The sequence below is a fragment of the Magallana gigas genome, chromosome 3, assembly GCF_963853765.1.
Source record: "Magallana gigas chromosome 3, xbMagGiga1.1, whole genome shotgun sequence".
Taxonomy (NCBI): Eukaryota; Metazoa; Mollusca; class Bivalvia; order Ostreida; family Ostreidae; genus Magallana; species Magallana gigas.
In genome coordinates, this window is record NC_088855.1 from 18,256,423 (window position 1) to 18,275,882 (window position 19,460).

The following is a 19,460-nucleotide window of genomic DNA, read 5'->3' on the forward strand; positions in this document are numbered from 1 at the left end:
AATTATTTATTTTTAATTTTTTAATAAAAAAAAATTGTAGTGGGACAATTACATAAATGGCAGTTCAAATAAATGGCATTGTAGTGACAAAAAATTGACAACCCATTGCCCAGTGGTGGCTTTGAAACTTCTTTTGATGTTAGTTGCCTTTGTAGAAAAACGACACTATAATGGACAGTCTTATTAGCCCCATAGTCGTACCTAAAGATAATGGACAAACAGTTTTCTTGCCCAGTCAACTGCATTGCATCAGTAAACGTAGTAAGGCTGGCTCAGAAACATACTCAGGTGATGTCCTCAGAAAAATCAATAACCTTTGTTTCACCATTAAGACAGAAATCAAAGAGCCTGTTGGGAAACACTTTAATCTCAGTAGTCACAAATAGAAATATATGACAGTAGTAGTTATTGACCATGTTCCTCGGTGAACGGACACCGAGAGGAAATTTTGAGCAAAGAAAAGTTCTAGATGCACAAACTCACATCATTCAGATCCGACAGCATGAATAAGCAGAATGATTTCATCAAAATGAACGCCTTTAAACAGCTTTATCGTATCTCCTGGTACCCATAGAGTAAAGTTTACTAATTCTATTAGTTCAACTAAAATGAAAATAATAAATGTAGTTGTTGATTTATCTTATAATAAATGTTTCAAGTAAATCATTGACGGAATCCCAAATATGAAATATTTTCATACGACAAAAGTATTTACAAATGGAACTTATAAAGAATAAAGATAGTTTTTTAATCGATGTAGGCAACATACTTTCTCCCATTTACTACAAATCCAGAGGTTAAAAACATAGAATAAAAAGACAAAAAAGCTGCTAGTTACATGCATAACAATAAAACCAGGCAGTGCGTATATCATGGCACAGTCTAATACAAAAATACAGTGCACACTTAAGTATTCCGTGTTTATATTATTAGTTGTCTTATTAAAACAATACTTAATGACTCTATAAATACAATAAATCTCTACACGTTAACAAAAGTATCTGAGTATCAACAAGTTTAGTTTTGTATCAACAAAACCAACATGATATTGGGTATATGCCAGTAGCATTACCTTTAAAAAAGTAAACTTTCGTCCCTCAAGTCTAGTTCTCTGAGTAGCAGTATCAACTTACTAACTTATACACAAAGAGCCACGAAAAAAACCCAAAAAAACACGAAATTTGATTTTTAGATTTTATTCGGATTATATTTGATGCAACTTATTTGTGACTTTTAAATCTCTGGGCTCACCTTTAACATATGAAAACTTTTTCAGACAATCTACATCTTAATTGAAAAAATCAACTTCAATCGAATCTATTGTTACAAGCATGGAAAACTTAAGGAGAGGACAGATCATTCTAGTGTTCTACCAAATGTAATCTAGTTCATTGGGACCAAATTCATATTCATCTGCAACTTCTGTCCAGCTATTGCAAGTACCCCACCATCTGAAAATAAAAAGAAAAGGTAACATAAAATGCAAAACTTTAGTTTATATGAGGTCTGATCACGAAAAGTGCGGCATTATTTTTCAATATTCGCATTTATAGAATTCATACTGATAAACATATACATGAAGATATATGAAAATATATGAAATAACTTGATATTTACACTTTGTGGTTACCCTTTTTATATTGGTTATTTCATCTACATGTATTTCAATTTCTAACAAAATAAAAATCCAACAATGAATAAATTATTTATAATTCAAATTGCTTTTGGTTTCGACGCTTAGTTACTTACGAATATCCTGTACAGTTTCTTCTCTTTCTGATACAGTCTGGATCGAGAACATCGAAGTATATGAATCCAATCATGGCCGCATCAAAGGAATTCTCCTGTGCATTAGACAGGCAGTCATAGAATGTTTGTTCACAGTCACAAGATACCCTTGAAAATAAAACAAAATATACAATGATGAAAAAACGATGCAAATTGAAAAAAGATATACGATAATGAAAGAACTAATCAAATCCCACGCCCCCAAAACAGTTTAAAAACCCAAACTAAAACTAATGATTGCCAGATTTGTATAAAATCTATATTGCATGTACCATCATGGATGTTAAATTTACACAGTTTCATTATAATCATTATCCGGATAAATGATGCTGTTTTCAGATTTGTTGTGCCATAAATGGTATAAAAACTTGAACATTTTAAATGTTTAAATGTTCTGATTAATTATTAAAATGTATATGTGAGGGGTAAGTCTTGCCTTGTAAAGTCTCCATTATTTGTCAAACCGTATTTGCTTTGACCCGCTTCTATAAACATGTCGCAGTGGTCATGCTCACGACAACACATATCAACTTCCTCTGCCGTACCCAAATCATCGTAAGTGGCTGCGTCATCTCCGGCGCCGCACCATTTTGTTCCTTTATAAAAGAAGAAGGGATAGATAAGTCATAACCTTCTCAGAGACACAAGTCTAAGGGGTGGGGGCAATTGCTGAGAGAGAGAGAGAGAGAGAGAGAGAGACCTGGATAAATCACATCGAAATCCCGTCGACTAATTGCATGGGGAGCTTGGATTAGTTTTCTTAATTCATTCAGCTCTTCGTCACTCATAATTGATCGTATACTTTTTCCTTTTCCACTCTTTTTTCTTTCATTTTCGTATTTTTCCTTCAGACTACAATCAAAGTTAAAAAAAAATATCCGGCATTATTTTCACATTGAGGTTTTCAGTAGATATATTTTTGAGTTTTTAATGTAAAGCAATTTAATACGTTGATGAATGTCAGAACCATTTCTTTTTTTCAGCTTATTTCACACTTATAAATGCTTTAATAATTCTTACTTAAATTTACACTGTAGAAATGCTGCAAAAAGAATTAATTACCTTGATTTCCAGACATCAGTATCCCATCATCAATATATAAAAATTTAAGATGGAATGTTAGGAAATTTCTTATGGGATTCAATTCAACCGGTTGTAGAAAGCAATGAATTGATAATTCGTGGTATCGAAAACTTTATTGACATCGATTTTGACCTTCGGTCATTAAAATGTTTATATACACTCTTAACTTGATTTCTTTATATTTTTTATCTATTTTACTAAGATTGCAATAAAGTTTATTTATATTCAAAACAAGCAGTTTATAATGTGAAAATTTTGTTTAAAGGGCAGTGTCAAAAATGGTGACCGACTTGTTTTTTTCTTTCAATAAATTTCGAAGAAACCCTTCGAGGGGTTAAAACAAAGATTTAATTCAAATTAAGTTCAGTGAAAGCATTTTCTTGTTCATCGCTTTTACGAATGTCCTCGTTTTATTAATCAGAGGTTATATAATAGTGTCTGTAAAATTTATTTCCAAAAATCCAAAGTAAGTGTTGGGTTTTACTTTCATTTCATATAGGATCCTGTTTTCTTTATATAAATTGAATGTTTGACGGAGTCTAAACATTAAAAATAAAATCGTGTTTCCTTTTGAAGCTTTGATCAAGGGGAATATCAGGTTTAAATATGTTTGAGCCGAAAAAATAAGTTCTAAATTTCTTTTCCAAGAAATAAAATTCTTATTCTTTAGAAAAACTATAATGTATATAAAAAGAACTGCACAATATAAAATTTAACAAAGTGAATAAAAAGAATTTTTCAATACTATTATGTTACTTTAAATTATTATTGACATCCTTTTTGTTTTAGATAATGTATTTTCAATTCAGCAACCCAGATTTAAAAAAAAAGACATGGAACGGACATTGATTACAAGGAGGGGGGAAACTTTGAGATCTGTGTCTTTACCTTATTTAAAACTTAACAACTGACGTTAAAATTTACTGATCATTAAATTACTTTGCGCATTGTAAATATTTGAACTAAAAAGGTAATATTCGAAAAAAAAAATAGTGGCTACTTTTTACTTCAAATTGCTGAAATTAATGGAAAACATCTTCTATGTCTGGTAAAGAAAGAGGAAGGAAGGGGACCTTCTTTCATTAATTTTAAATAATTTTCATTAATGTTTGCAAAGAAATAAACACACGTAATAATACTGTTTTACTTGAAACCGTATCTTAATAATTTTCAAAAAATCGAAGTAATTGTTGCGTGTTTTTTTTTCATTTTATAAAGGACCCAGTCTGCTTTATAAATTGAATGTTTGACGGAGTCTTATTATAAAGAGATAAATCCTGTTTCCTTTTGAACCTTTGATTGAAATCAATATCAGGTCTGAAGATGTTTCAGTCGAAAAAAAATTCTAAATTTCTTTTTCCAAGAAATTAAAATCTTATTCTTAAGAAATACATGTACCATTATATAAATAAGATATTTTAATAATAATCTTCAAAGTTGGCTACAACAGCATTTTCTCATTAAAAGAGTTACATGTAGTTCTGCATGGTTTTTGGTTTCAGGACCGGCTTGTCTCCCAAAAATCACAGCTATTTTTATAAGTTTTGTTGAAAGGAATAAACTAAGATAGAATTTTTTAGGGGCAAAAGACAAACACTTCGGAAACTAATTGCTTACATAGTGCTCTATATTTACATTGAACAGTGTAAATACTAGATAGCTCAGTATTTTAACTGTTAGCTATGCATGTCACACTTTTTGTTTTTTATGCCCTAGTTTGATACCATCTGTGGTATGCATTTTGTATATTATTTAACTTTGATCTTCTTCCTTTAATGCACATTTGCTTTTTGAACTAAAGATATCGATGGAAAAAGTATAAACTTAATTACATGTAAAATCAACCAAACGGAACTATACCTTCGCTTTATTTGGGGACAAGAATCCTTCACTCTGTGTTACTGGAGGCAAGTACGAAATAAAAGAATAATACCGATCAAGAACTTTTTAGCTGAATCAGTGGTGAGCTATGGTGTTGGGTTATCAATCGGACGCGGGCGAGGAGCACCCAAAAAATTATAGCTTAGTTATAAGCAAAAATCCAGACAGAATTGGCTGTGTTTAATAAATCCAATATGGCAGCGATGGGTACTTTGTGTATTTTTAGGTCTATAAATCTGGTCAGGTTTTCAAGCTGTAGTGCTACATTTTAGTATCGACATAACCTCTTTAATTTATTTTTTTCTCCATAATTTGCATTTCTTACACGGATGACATTTATCGGAATTAAGTGTATAATTTCCAAAGAAAAATTTAAATGAATTGGAGCAAGACTAACGGGATTAGCAACTTCTCTACCGCCATGTTTACATTTACTTCCGAAAACGTCATGCACGTTTTGGAAAAATCGCAAATTCTGTGTTATCCTCCAACATTATGGACCTAACCACTTAAAATATCTGTACCATTGAAATACATTGATACAAGAACTTTCTTGTCAATCGTTCTTAAATAAATAAGTTCAAATAAAAAAAATAATGTAAAACATTGCTTCTGATTAAAACATATGATTTTAATAGAATAGAAGAAGATTGATGCATAAAACAACCTTTGAAATCGCTTTCGATAGTTGCTTATAAAGTTCATGCATCGTATCATAGAAAGTAAACTGAAAATAAAATTTGAAGATAATAAAGTATTTAAAAGCGTAAATAACTCATACTGCTCGGACAACGACGATGAAATTTTTTTCACTATACATTATGAGAATTAGAACCTAGTTGTTTACTAAGTATGGCCTAAAATCAATAAACGGAACGGAAATCGGTGTGCATTTGTAAAGACAGAAACCAATGCCGATCCTACAGGTCAATTTTTTTGTTCTATACAATTGATCCTTTTCGTAGACAGTTAAAATCCAAGTAGGTAATAGGCAACTACAAAATGTACTAGTATGCATTTCAATCGAATGAAAAATTTCGGTTGCCCAACGATCGCGTAAAATGTGACAGATGTACAATAATTAATAAATATTTGCCAACTCGTTAAGTGTTTCTCGATTTCACAAAAACGGTTACATTGTGCCGTTTTCCGACAGGTTCCCTCAACTTTTTTGAAGAGAATCTCACTTATTATGTTGGTGCTTCCGCAAATATCTATCTAAGGACATGTCTTTATCAGATGACCTCTGGTTTGCCCTTTTAGAGCGTCTGTAGGTTTTTCTTTATGTAATACGATATTTTAATTATTTCAGTTATATTATTAAACTTTAAAGTCTTTAGAATAAGGACTCGTCAATACTAACCAAGGGAAATATGCTTAAAATGCTAATGAAATGCAATGAAACATTTCCTTATTGTTTATTTTAATGTCTACATTAAAAGCTTTTATTTTTAACTGATTATACGTTGAAAGCATCCTACATAAGTTCACACATGTATTTGACTTACTTTAGGATGGGTCGCTGCAGCTTGATTGTTCTCCCACGGACTTTGAAGGTGTACACCATGTCGTGGGACCTTAGAAACAGCGTCACGTTTCCCTTGTACGGGGGATCTTGTTTCTTGTGTCCCTTTTTACCACATACCTGGCAAACAAAAACGGAGACAAAAATTATCATTAGTAGCTTCATTTTGAAGGAAGAGATGTAAGAAGACTCCCTGAAAAAAGACTAGAACTGCAGCTTTATATGGATAGTTTTAGCCACGCATGCGCGTCTAGTCAAAACGCCTGGTAGGCTTTCAGTTGAAATAAATAATATGTTTGCATAAACATTTCTGTTGGTGTTGAATCTGATTAATTTTTTTTCGACAAAGTATTTGTTATCTTGATGACATACAATTGACTGAACTTGTTTTCTTTCAAAAATATTTTTTCTTCATTTGAAGATCAGTACGTAAACATGAATATTAAAACATTCTCAGAAAAAAAAGATTACTATAAAAAGAAATGTCCTGCATAGACATAGAAACGTGTGACGTCAAATTCAAATTATGGTTGATAATATTCTAGTTTTTAGAGCCTCATCTTTGATGCCTTGAATACACATGATCAGTCTCGCGGACAAATTTCTGGGAACTGGAAGATCATACCGGATGCATGTATATCATATTATAATTAATTAAGTTACTGATGTGTAAGGATGCAAACCGACTTCCAGTAGTGGTATAACCTTTATTAAATTGCTAAAAAATTTATACGAGTATTGACATGTTAATTATGGGGGTTGATCCACACTAAAGGCATCGCACAGTATGATAGAAAATGATATATGTATGTCAACATTTGCACAATCATGATCCTAATTTGAATCGAAAACTGGTTTTAATTTGGTTAAATACCGGTAATTTTGTAAAAGTCCACCTGAATCCAAACACGCAAAGAGTATTGTACAGAGAGTGTCTCAATGCCATGATCGTCGAAGTTAAATTAAAGGAATATGAAAATAGAAAAAGCTAACTACAGATGTGTCGGAAGTTTAAAATATTAAGAAGACATTTGATTATATCTAATATTCAATTCATTTTTTAAGTAACTAAACATGATGACACATAACCATGTTGAACATGGTTATGTGTCATCATGTTGTTATTTTGACAACACATTGCTTTAATGATCTGTAACAGATCATTAAAGCAATGTGTTGTCAAAATAACAATTTACATCTTCACATTTTGAGACCAAACTGCCATGTCACTAATAATACCGAACTACATATACAAAAATATAAATACCATTGCACTCTACTATAAGAAGCCAAAAATAGTTTACTGATGTAGTATATATATTCTAGATCTTGCACTAAGAAAATTCTTAACGGCTGCCGCTGACATAAAAGCATACCGGTACATCTATTATGTTAACAGACCATCAAAGATTGAGCCTACCATATGAAAAAGGTTTGAATGCAAATTATTTGAAGAGCAAAGGTACTGACCATTACAAAACGTATAGTGTATGAGAAATACGAAATTTCAAGAAACCATAGATTAAAAAAACATCTTTGCATGACCAAGGTTCAAAATCGATATAAACAATTTTAACATTCCTTGAAAAAAAAAATCAAACGCGTTTTGTGTTTTTTTCACTGTATACACAGTCAAAAGTTCCTTTTTATATATATATTTTTTTGTATTATGCAAGGCTTTGAATGGAATTTGAAGTTCTGAATTTTTAATGTTTGCATTTAGAAATTGAATGTGTTAATGGCTTTATTTTAATTCTGTATTGATGATCTAACCGGGGATGATCATAAGGCAGAGGAGAGAACGATTTTTCTTACAAAATAAGTAATGGGGCGACAAACAAATTGAACTTGCCATTATAAATGCACTCACATTTTTGATATAAATTTTTAAACTATGAAAAAACACAGTTTAGAAACAGAAAAAGTCTATGACATTTTAGATAAAATCATTGAAATTTTAACCCATTGACAAACTCTGACATTAAACAGTGGTCCATTTGTAATTCAGTGTACATGTACATCCCATCGAAAGTTTTTCATTGAATTCAGCGGTTCCAACACAAACGACTCTCTGAATTGTTTTCTTTTCACTTTATACAACCCAAAGTGTGTTAAAACACAACTACCGAATAAGAAATTCTGGCAAAACCATGAACAATATTATACTAAAAAATATATTAAAGCCAGAAACAATAAAAAATTTTGGAAAGCACCGGATGACGTAATGACGAAATGCAACAATCGAAGGACATTCGATATATATATAAAGTTTGTATCCAAATCAATTTCATGATTATTTTGATACAGTAAAATGGACAGAAGAATGATCGGTGTATTTATGTTTTTACTCAATTGCTACCCTTCCATTTGTTTTATTTGAGTACATATCCGAGTCAATCAGGTGCCCTTGTGCTCTCTTTAGTCGTTAGACACCCTTTTGTAAAATTTGAACATGCTAATTTAACTTTCTTTTCAGAAACTATCAAGTCAGTATGGACTAAGTTTGAAAGAGTATCACAAACATGTCCTTACCTTAAAGCAAAACATGGACATAAGTTACTGTGTTTTCATTAATATTCAAGGGAATCAATTTTCGTGGATAAAGTGAAAATTACAGTTTCAAGGATACGTAAATTCGTGCCCAATGACCCTATCAATACAAAATGTTAGTAGAAATTGCAGTTCAATGAATATTTAATTTCAAGGATAAACTTAACAACAAAATCAACGAAAATTGGTATTCAACAAATATAAATGAAACCACAGTAGTTGTTTAAAACCCCAGTGTGACATACATCTGTCTATTTCTATCTTCAAAATAATTGCAACTCTAAAGCAGTATCTACACAATCTATGTATATGTTGCTAAAGATCGCTGTCATTTTTGAACTTGGTTTGATTGCAAGAGGTAAATATTTTCAAATGACCAATGATTTCGAAAATATTTACAATCTACAGAAAATTCACGTTCTTTTCAGTTAGGGAGAGGACTGCGACCATCAACAATCTAAGTACTTAACAGGCGAGGAATTTGATAGATCCAGGACAAAACAGCTGACCCAATAAGAGACATATATAGTTACATCGTTATACACTAGTTAGTACTGTGCTCACAGTTCTGTTTGAGCCTTCTAGTGACCGTGACAAGAAGGCTCAAACAGAATTATGAGCACAGTACTAACTAGTGTATAACGATTGATACAAAGAGATAAACGGGGGCTGGTTGACATCTACATTCGAAACAAGAGGCCCATGGGCCACATCGCTCACCTGAGGAACAATAGGTATGATAAAATCAGCTTAATGGAGTCATAATACAAACAATCTGGACAATGTACAATGATACATGTAGATCCTGTATAAATAAAATCCATTTTCCCCCTGGATATTCTTATGTTTATAATCATTAGTCCCTTTTCTAACAGGATGATTTTATAGTCATATCACATGTTGAGTATTGAAGTTCTCAAAAAATTCCTTAACAATTGTTTATATATGGGATATAAAGCTACATCAAACTCTGAACCTTCTTGTGAGGCCGAAGAATTGTCCTGGAGCTAAAGTCTTAACAATTATAAAGAATCATCTGGCAGATTAGTTTCTGAGAAGAAGATTTTTAAAGATTTACTCTATATATTCCTACGTAAAATTTTGACCCCCCTTGTGGCCCCACCCTAACCCCGGGTGTCATGAATTTCACAACTTTGAATCTACACTACCTGAGGATGCTTCCACACAAGTTTCAGCTTTCCTGGCTGATTAGTTTCTGAAAAGAAGATTTTTAAAGATTTACTCTATATATTCCTATGTCTTCGAACCCCATTGTGGTCCCACCCTACATCCAGGGGTCATGACTTTCACAACTTTGAATCTACACTACCTGAGGATGCTTCCACACAAGTTTCAGCTTTCCTGGCTTTCTGATTCTTGAGAAGAAGATTTTTGAAAATTTCCCGAAATTTTTCATTAATTTCTAATTATCTCCCCTTGTGTGGGTGTGGCCCTTAATTTTAATCCCCTTTGTCTAAGGATGATTTGTGCCAAGTTTGGTTGAAATTGGCCCAGTAGTTCTTGAGAAGATGTTGAAAATGTGAAAAGTTTACGGACAGACGGACAGACAGACAGACGGACAGACAGACGACAGACAAAATGTGATCAGAATAGCTCACTTGAGCTTTCAGCTCAGGTGAGCTAAAAAAAAGGTCTAAAATCTTGGTCAGGGAATGGTGTCTGCCACAAAATCGTTGTCATATCAAAGGTTACGTGTACAGTTTCTTCTGCCAGATATTGCAAGGCAATTTGAAAAAGTTACAAATATAATCTGTTTAACATTATGGATGACTTTGTTCGTTCGATGTCTAAATCATAATGTAGAAATATTTAGCACACATTAATACTAGCAAAAGCTAGATAGAGCACGTGTAACAAAGATGAAACATCGCCTGACTTATTTAAGTATGTCACAGATCAAGCTAGATTTTAAACAAGATTACTTTCAAGTTGTTTCACAAATCATATTATGGTAATAAAATAACGCTATGCACTTCGTTTATTTTTTTATTTGGGAATAAATTTTCCATGTATGAACTGATAATGATAAAATAAATGTTTTTTCTTTACTGTATTCATCTCACTTTATCGTATGATTTATAAAGTGGATCACATTTACATGTAGGTTGTAAAAGTTTGGGTTAAATACACTTAAAATACTGGGGGGTTTTGGCATAAAATTACATTTGTTATGAGTCTCTTATAAATAATTTGAAAATAATAAAAGGCAACAAGTTGGTCTGAACCGATTGGTCTGGCTGATAAATGAAATATTCCGCAGGAGTGTAATATATGATACCTCCTAACTTGTTAGAACTGATTTATTTAATGAATCTTGTTTTATTTCATGCAATTAATCCATCTTCATCGTCAGTTGTATGGTCATTGTTAAGTCATCATGAAGGTATTTTCAAAATTTTATTTACCTTTGGCTGATTCCGCCATTAGTAACAAAAATGTCTGGTCAAAGTAAAAAAGAAACGGTTTTAATTAAGGTTCTTTATAAAACGATGTTGCTTACGGACATGTTCACTGCTCGTTAACAAACAGGCTGAATGCACACATATAGACTGGTATTATGTTAAACGAAGATAACTCTTTTTGTTGTAGTCCAATTATAGACGTGGCAGTAATAACTTTTTTACAAAGCGTCCGGACGGAAAAACATATGGCAAAAATCTTGATACGAAGATTTTACAGATTTACTGTAAAGAAACTTCAACTCGCGTGCGAGAAATTTTCGCGAGGTTTGCAAGAGCTTGGTCATTGCAAATATAGCTCGCCGTACAGCTATTTTTTTTTACGTATGTTTGCTATAATAACAAGACTTTGGATAAGTGTTTTGTTGCGAAAATAAGTCGTCGCGAATTAGTTTATCCCTGGTTAATCTCGAAATTAAATCGCCGCAAATAAAAGTTGATTTACAGTATTTGGATTTGTTTTGTTGAGATATTTACTTAATGGTTTTCTTAATTTACTTCAATTAAAAAAAAGCATTCATACAATGTACATTTATTGGAATTTTAAAGTCATTAAAGTCATTCGAATCTACTGTACAGCTATTGAAAAACTAAGGAGAGGACAGATAATTCTAGCGTTCTACCAGATGTAATCTAGTTCATTGGGAGCAAATTCATATTCATCAGCAACTTCTGTCCAGCTATTGCAATTACCCCACCATCTGAAAAGATATAGAAAAAGTTAGCAACATAAAAATGCAAAACTTATATTCTCTGATGACTTTATAAAAAGAAGCCCTCTTTAAACAACTGGCGAAACACATATTGCCATATTTCTATCAGCTCTAAAAGACTTTATTTTAAAAAGAAATGGTCGCCAGGTTTAAAAAAAATAGATAAAAAAAGTAAATTTTAACACAAATCTGTAAATGTAATTACAATAACACCGCCGATCACAAAATCCAAAAAGATTAAAAACATATCTTAAGAAAATTCCGTCTTTAAAATCTTGTTCAAATCTCATCTAAATTATGCTGATTTTTCAAATAAATATTATAATGGTTTGGGTATATTCATTTACCTGATCCCTCAAACAATTTTTTTTTTCAATTTCTTGAAAATTTAAGTCTGTAGGTCTTGAAAAAGAACTGATTAAAAGTGGCCCAAATGTGAATTAAAGATATATTAGGCAATCTGATAAATTTTAAGTGGTTACCAATTTTAAAATACTGTGGAATCATTAGAATTCGTGGTGGCTCAGTTTTCGTGGAATTCGTGGTATTCGTGGGTAGCCCTCCCCGACCCCCACGAATTTACATCCTCAACGAAAACAAAGTTAGAAAGAGTTATCTTTGAAACTGAAAACTGAAAACCGGTGCATCCACGAAATTACATCCCCACGAATAAGCCAAAAACCCACAATCAACGAAAATTGGATCCCATGAATTTAAATGATTCCACAGTAGTCATCAAACTGTCCTAGCTAAAAAGTATTAGTTTGTTGAAATCCACATATAAATACTGATCGACAAAATGCATGACTTAACATGGAAAAGACAAGTTTTTCTTTGTAGGGTAAGACAAAATAGATATAACTTATATTGTTTGTTTGAAAATAAAACAGGACGAATAAACTAACAATAGTTGTATTTTTTAAAAATGAATATATTTTTTTTTCAATTTTAAGTTCGCTGTGCCTTTGAATGGAACCGTTGACCATTCTGTGGTGAAAAAGTAATACTACAGAAGAAAGAAAAGGTGAACAGGAAAATGTTGTTTAAAAGAGAAACGGTGGGGATTAACTAATTAACAGCATCTTCTCTCGCAAGTTTTATCCTCAAAATGTCAAAAATCCATATCAAAAGGCTAAAAAAAAAAAACCCGACGACATTAACAGATTATTTATAATTCAAAATTGCTTTTGGTTTGGACGCTTGGTTACTTACGAATATCCTGTACAGATTCTTCTCTTTCTGATACAGTCTTGATCGAGAACATCGAAGTATATGAATCCAATCATGGCCGCATCAAAGGAATTCTCCTGTGCATTAGACAGGCAGTCATAGAAGGTTTGTTCACAGTCACATGACACTCTTTAAGAAAAATGTAATATATATGATAATGCAAGAAGAAAGCAAAGAAAAATAGTTTCATCATATTTGGATAAAGTTAAAAACCGTTTCCTTGAAATAAAATTAAAGTATGAAAATCTTTTATGTTATGTGTCGTGATTAATTATCAAAATAAAAAATGTGAGAAGAGAGTCTTACCTAGTATAAGATCCATCATTTGTCAATCCGTAGTTACTCTGACCCGCATCTATTTTAAAGTCGCAGAGGTCATGCTCTCGACAACACATATCAACGTCCTCAGCGGTACCTAAATCTTCATAAGTTGTTGCGTCATTTCCGGTTCCGCACCATTTTGTTCCTATCGAAAAAATAAGAATGGGTAAATCATATCTTGCATAAAGACCAGAGCTCAATAGATTCCTATTGCTGAGAGAGAGAGAGAGAGAGAGAGAGAGAGAGAGAGAGAGAGAGAGAGAGAGAGAGAGAGAGAGAGAGAGAGAGAGAGAGAGAGAGATATGGGAACCTGGATAAATCACATTGTAATCCCGAAGATTTATTGCATGAGGAGCTTGAATGAGATTCTTTAATTCTTTCAGCTCTTCATCACTCAAAATTGATCGCAGACTTTTTTCTTTTCCGCCCTTTTTTCTTTCATTTTCGTATTTCTCCTTCAGGCTGCCAAATAAAACAAAGTGAAGTCTGACATTATTTAACTGTATATATGTTTTAACTTTTTAAAAAAATATATAAAACAATTCAAAACGTCGTTGAACTTGTGTCTGAACCAATCAATTTTTTCAGTTTATTTCACACTTATAAGTAAGCTTGCACTTTAATAGTTATTTTTCAAAATCACACAGTAGAAAGGCTGGACAAAAACATGTATTAAATGTCCACATCTGTAAACCAATGATCAATATAACTATAACGTCAGAGTTAGAGTAGATCGAGAAGACTACCATGAAGAGCTAGCGCTGTAGGAAACATTGAAGTGATAACTTTTGTGATAAAAAAATTGTCTACAACAATTTTGATACTCGGTCGAAAACAACATTTTTATAAACTCTTTAACTTTTTTTCTGAAAATGCAATGAAATTTATTTTTCTTCAAAACAAACAGTTTATGATGTAAAGTCAACCTTAACCAAATGAATAGTTTACCTATCATGCAAATGGAACTCGTCTAAATCATTTTCATCCTTTGATAGAAATGGGGTGTTACAATGCACTTTTAATAAAAAAAAATTCAAAGTACGTCAATTTTTAGACTATGCCAACGCACCTTGATTTATTTTTATTTTCAAAGTTCGCTGATAAGGTCTATATTAACACAATTTGAAAAAGGAATTTTGCAGGGTCCTGTTGACATTCATAGGCCAAAAATTAAAGATATTTATTTTAACCTAGTTTAGCTCAAAGGGATATTAAACAGAAAATCGATGCGGTTTAGACGAGTTCCAGCATGAAAAAAATCTGATTAGATAATGTTGATAAAAAAAAACCTACATTTAAAAATAGTGATATTACAAAGGGTTTTTTTTAATGTAGGATATACGTGTAGTAGCAAACTGTCCTTCCATTTTTCACTCTTTTTACTCTATGAATTTGTATGCAGCAATTTATGTAATTCCTTTATACCCGGGCTCTTTTTTTTTGGTTAAAACATTGGATTATGCGAGAACCAAAAATTGATTGATTTTAAGAGGATAAAATTTTATTTCATTTATATTTTATGATCAATTTTAAGAGAATAAATATTTGTTTCATTTATATTTAAAATGGCTGTAATTTTATAAGCTTTTTGAACCAACGTGATGACAGTCCGTAACTAGAAGAGTACTTAGCTAGGACAATTTACCCAAAACTTAGGCGCCCGGTCGAGGTGACTTAAGTATGTCTTAGGTATTGTTTTCATACATTTAGAAGTTTTATTGTTAATTATTTCCATTCAGCATTTGAATACAGTGTTATTATCACATATTCACACAAAATCAATATCTAATATTCACCAATATGAAAATTTTGGTTTATCTAATATAAATTTTAACAGTGGTCATAATTAGCTGTATTATTTTCCATATGATATCCAACTGGACTGCTGAATAGGTTGTAAACACGTATTGGTCAGTTTACAAATAACTATATATGTAACTTGAGAAATCAAAAAAAGAATGTTTAAAGACGGAAAAACTCTCACGGTGATTTTAAGGACGACGATTGGCTTATTTCATTACAATGTATATCGACTTAATGAAGAAGTTATACTCAGAGTATGTGAATTACCTTATTGCTGAGTTAAGATGTAGATCAATAAATTAAAAAAAATATACTAAATTATTCTATTAAGTTTTAACGGAGTCAGATATAACGCCACATGCAGTCTTCGAGAACGACATAAACTAGTGAATATTTGTCAAAACAAAGAAGTAACAACAATAGACTGAATACATTGCTTAAGATCCATCGCTTTGAGATTTTTAATATTTTTAGGTACATATGTATTTATACTCATGTCACCTTGAATTTTGTGTCAGTACATTTACATCTTCTCCCATATAATATCAGAGATATCAAGAATAAACAGGCTATTAACCTAACACAATGATTTTATTACCAATGCATTCAAATTCCACAGAAGTAATGAAAAATTTGTTTTTTACTTTTTAAAATGAGCAAGACTTAGCTAAGACATTGCTAAGTTTGCTTTATGTTACGGTATAAGACATACTTAAGTAGGACTTATGTAGGTCTTAAGATACCGCCTAAGTCCTACTTATGACCCTACTTAAGTCAAAATCTTAGCATGCTTTATGTTACGAGCCCCAGATGGCTTTGTCTTGTGAGTCGACGCTAACAATATCTCAAAGAACAGAATTTGTGTTATGGTGTAGCTTGCTTCATTAAATATTTCACTGAGAAAACGGAAAATATAATCTTTTCCCCCTTCCAAATGACGGTAAATAATATTCATCAGTGTTTACTAGGAAATTAAAACCTTTTAACCATATGAACATTTAATTAAAAACACTGTTTACTTGTCAGAAACGAGGTCCAGTACATTTCATTTTCAATGTATCATCATTAATTTGGTTACCCGACAGTTGGGGAAAATGTAAGAGTGGTATTGATAAATGTTTCTCGATTTCAGAATACTGTGGTTTCATCAATATTCGTTGAATACCAATTTTCGTTGATTTCGTTGTGAAGTTTATCCTTGAAATACAATATTCATTGAACTGCAATTTCTATAAATAGTTTGTATTGATAGGGTCATTGGCCACGAATTTACGTATCCTTGAAACTGTGATTTTCACTTTATCCACGAAAATTGATATCCTTGAATATTAATGATACCACAGTAGTCCATGCCTTGTTCCAATAGCTTTCTTCAATGTTTTGGAAGGAAATCTCACTATTATATATATACTTACAAAAAAGTCTATCTTTGGACATGTCTTTATAACACGACCTTCATTTTTATACCTTCAAAACCACTTCTAGTTTTGCTCGCTCATTGGTAGATTTGAAATGATAAAAATTCATGACAACGAAACAATATTAGAGAGTTGGTCCTAGATCAGTAAGCGTATCAAGAGATATTTTGATAATAAAATTCGACAAATGTTATCCCAATATTATCCAAATTTAAAACATTAGGAGTCTGTTCAACAAAATAAATTCGCACTAGCATATTTAACTGCCCATCACATGCAATTACATGTAAATGTTTTCTTCCTGTTTATGCTATATTCTACATTTAAGGGTTTAATTATTGGCAGGTTTCACAACGAAAACTATCTGGATAAATTAACATGACTTACTTGAGTATAGGTCGCTGCAGCTTGATTGTTCTCCCACGGACTTTGAAGGTGTACACCATGTCTTGGGATCTTAGGAACAGCGTCACGTTTCCCTTGTACGGGGGATCTTGTTTCTTGTGTCCCTTTTTCCCGCAAACAAGACAAACAAACACGGATACAAATAATACAAGCAATAGCTTCATTTTGAACGAATTAAGGAACTCCTTGCAAAAGTGATATATATTAGATTATAAATGCAGCTTTATAAGGTGGGTTAATAGGGTGACTTTCTGGGTACGCATGTGCATTTCGCCAAAACGCCGTAAGGTGGGTTTGAAAGTAAAATGTTTTCATGAATTTATGCGTAGGTGTTGAATTTGACCGACTTCAATGTTCAACAATTTATTTTCTATCGTAATGTTAAATCCTGAAGTAGTTTTTTTTATTATAATTTTCTCTTTTTTTCATTTGAATATCAAGACATGATCATGAATATTAAAACATTTTGACGAAATAAAAAATAAAAGTTACATTAAGAAGATAAATTATAGGTTATGAATTTTTCCAAAACATTTGTCTTATGTGGAAAAATGTGTCATTAAAATCTGATTACGTATGTACACTGCATTTTTTATTTCATTTACAGCCTTGCCTTTATATCTTTTATATATTTATTAAAGTCACCAGGATACACTTCAAAGGAATAGATCAAAATACCAGATATTGTTTGAGTATATCGACGTTCAATGATGCAGAGCAAATATCGACATTGGCAAAAACAAGATTTATTTTTTTTGAGTAGCTCGAATGATGAAACATTTTGGAGGTAAGTTTTAAGACGAAAGTTAACTTAATTTAAAAAGTGTTTATTCAAGCAGTCTTGCAATTTTTTTATAAGCTAGAGAAATTTGCATAATATATTTAACACAGCTACTGGTATGTGGGATCAATAAAAACGAATGAAATGATTTTGAAATTGAAAAAACTTTGTACTTGTATATTCATTAGAGGTATAACGATTAAATATGAACTCTTTTGGGGACATCATTAAATGATAAACTGGTACAAAGACAATTATTATGGTGTTCTGTCTAAATATATATTTTTTAAATTTGGTACAGGTACTACAGTAAACATTACAAGATGACTAGATTCACTCCTCTCGTTAAAGGACATATCGCATGTTTCTAAAGTATGGGACATTTTACATTTTTTCACTTTTTTCGGTCTTATTAAAGCCTTTTTACAGCAAACAAACTTTTGGAAGTAATCAATATATACACTAGAAAGGCAAAAAATGTTGAATGAAACATGCGATATGTCCTCATATTTACAGCGTGAGTCAGGGCGGGCTGGCCCATTATTTGCTCCATTAACGCAAAACCCTTGACATCATTTTAGTTTTCTAGCATCTTACGATACAGGATGACACAAACATATTTATTCGCATTCATATAGAATATTGCGCTTAGTTTTCTTACTGATACGTAAAGTTTCAGAATTTATGTTGTAAGGTAATGAATCAAGACAAAGTCTTCAAGAAACACGATCAAATGAGGTCAGCTGCAAAAAAAAAAAGGTGGACTAGCTGTCGATGATGTTTCATGAGAATAAAGGAATTTTTAAAACTTTTTTTTCCATCAAATGGCAGACCGTCCAAACCGCAAATGATGAATACAAACCTTAATGGAAGGTCTTGCTGCATTGTATGCGAGAAGACTAAAGGGAAATAAGTACGTAACTTTTCATGTTCAGAATACAGTAGTTGGTGGCAAATGTTCCCTCACAAGAAGTCTTAGTTTTACTCTTGATAGATCTGGACAAAGAACTCCACGTGGGATTTACAAGTTGCTCGGAAAAATTAACACTTTACTTCGTTTAGGGTGCCCAAAAGATAAAGTAAACTATTGTTCAATGTATTCTTGGATTATTGCATTTATTTCACAGGCGGGATGCACTTATTATCACTTTTTGATTTCCTCCAAAGCATTTATCTTTAAGAATTCCATTATTTTGGTCAGTTCTTATACAAATCCATAGGTTTAGATTAGAGTATATTGACTTTTCCATTTGCAGTTTACTTTTTTGATAGATCCCTTTTCAAAACTCGTGTTTGCATTGACGAGTAATTGTCTGTGCTTATGTTACATTCTGGTTAGGTTTAAGCCAAAATTTGCTTTGGCTTGTTTTAAGCTAAAAGGATTTCTTTTTGTCATCTGATGTACATCGAGAACATTTTAAAACGATTTTTATACAGGAGGGAGAAGGGGGTAGTCTCCAGCTATGCATACATTTTACTGTG

The 19,460-nt window shown here is 31.9% G+C and overlaps 1 protein-coding gene across 3 annotated transcripts; it reads right to left on the reverse strand.

The window, feature by feature from the left end:
• Positions 1 to 144: 144 nt before the first annotated feature.
• On the reverse strand, positions 145 to 17,468 carry LOC105331577 (phospholipase A2). 3 transcript variants are annotated; one of them, XM_066078759.1, is made up of 5 exons: positions 17,180 to 17,468; positions 13,882 to 14,033; positions 13,557 to 13,716; positions 13,233 to 13,379; positions 145 to 1,451 (listed from the first exon to the last, which is right to left on the reverse strand). In XM_066078759.1, exons 1-5 carry the CDS (start codon positions 17,359 to 17,361, stop codon positions 1,370 to 1,372), a joined length of 723 nt encoding a protein of 240 aa, XP_065934831.1. In that variant the 5' UTR covers positions 17,362 to 17,468; the 3' UTR covers positions 145 to 1,369. The 3 variants fall into 3 exon arrangements, with proteins under 3 accessions (XP_065934831.1, XP_011432139.3, XP_065934830.1); XM_011433837.4 differs by lacking the exons at positions 13,233 to 13,379; positions 13,557 to 13,716; positions 13,882 to 14,033; positions 17,180 to 17,468 and adding exons at positions 1,750 to 1,896; positions 2,225 to 2,384; positions 2,489 to 2,640; positions 6,261 to 6,482 and having other exon boundaries at positions 1,170 to 1,451; XM_066078758.1 differs by lacking the exon at positions 145 to 1,451 and adding an exon at positions 11,828 to 12,008 and having other exon boundaries at positions 17,180 to 17,467.
• Positions 17,469 to 19,460: the final 1,992 nt, after the last annotated feature.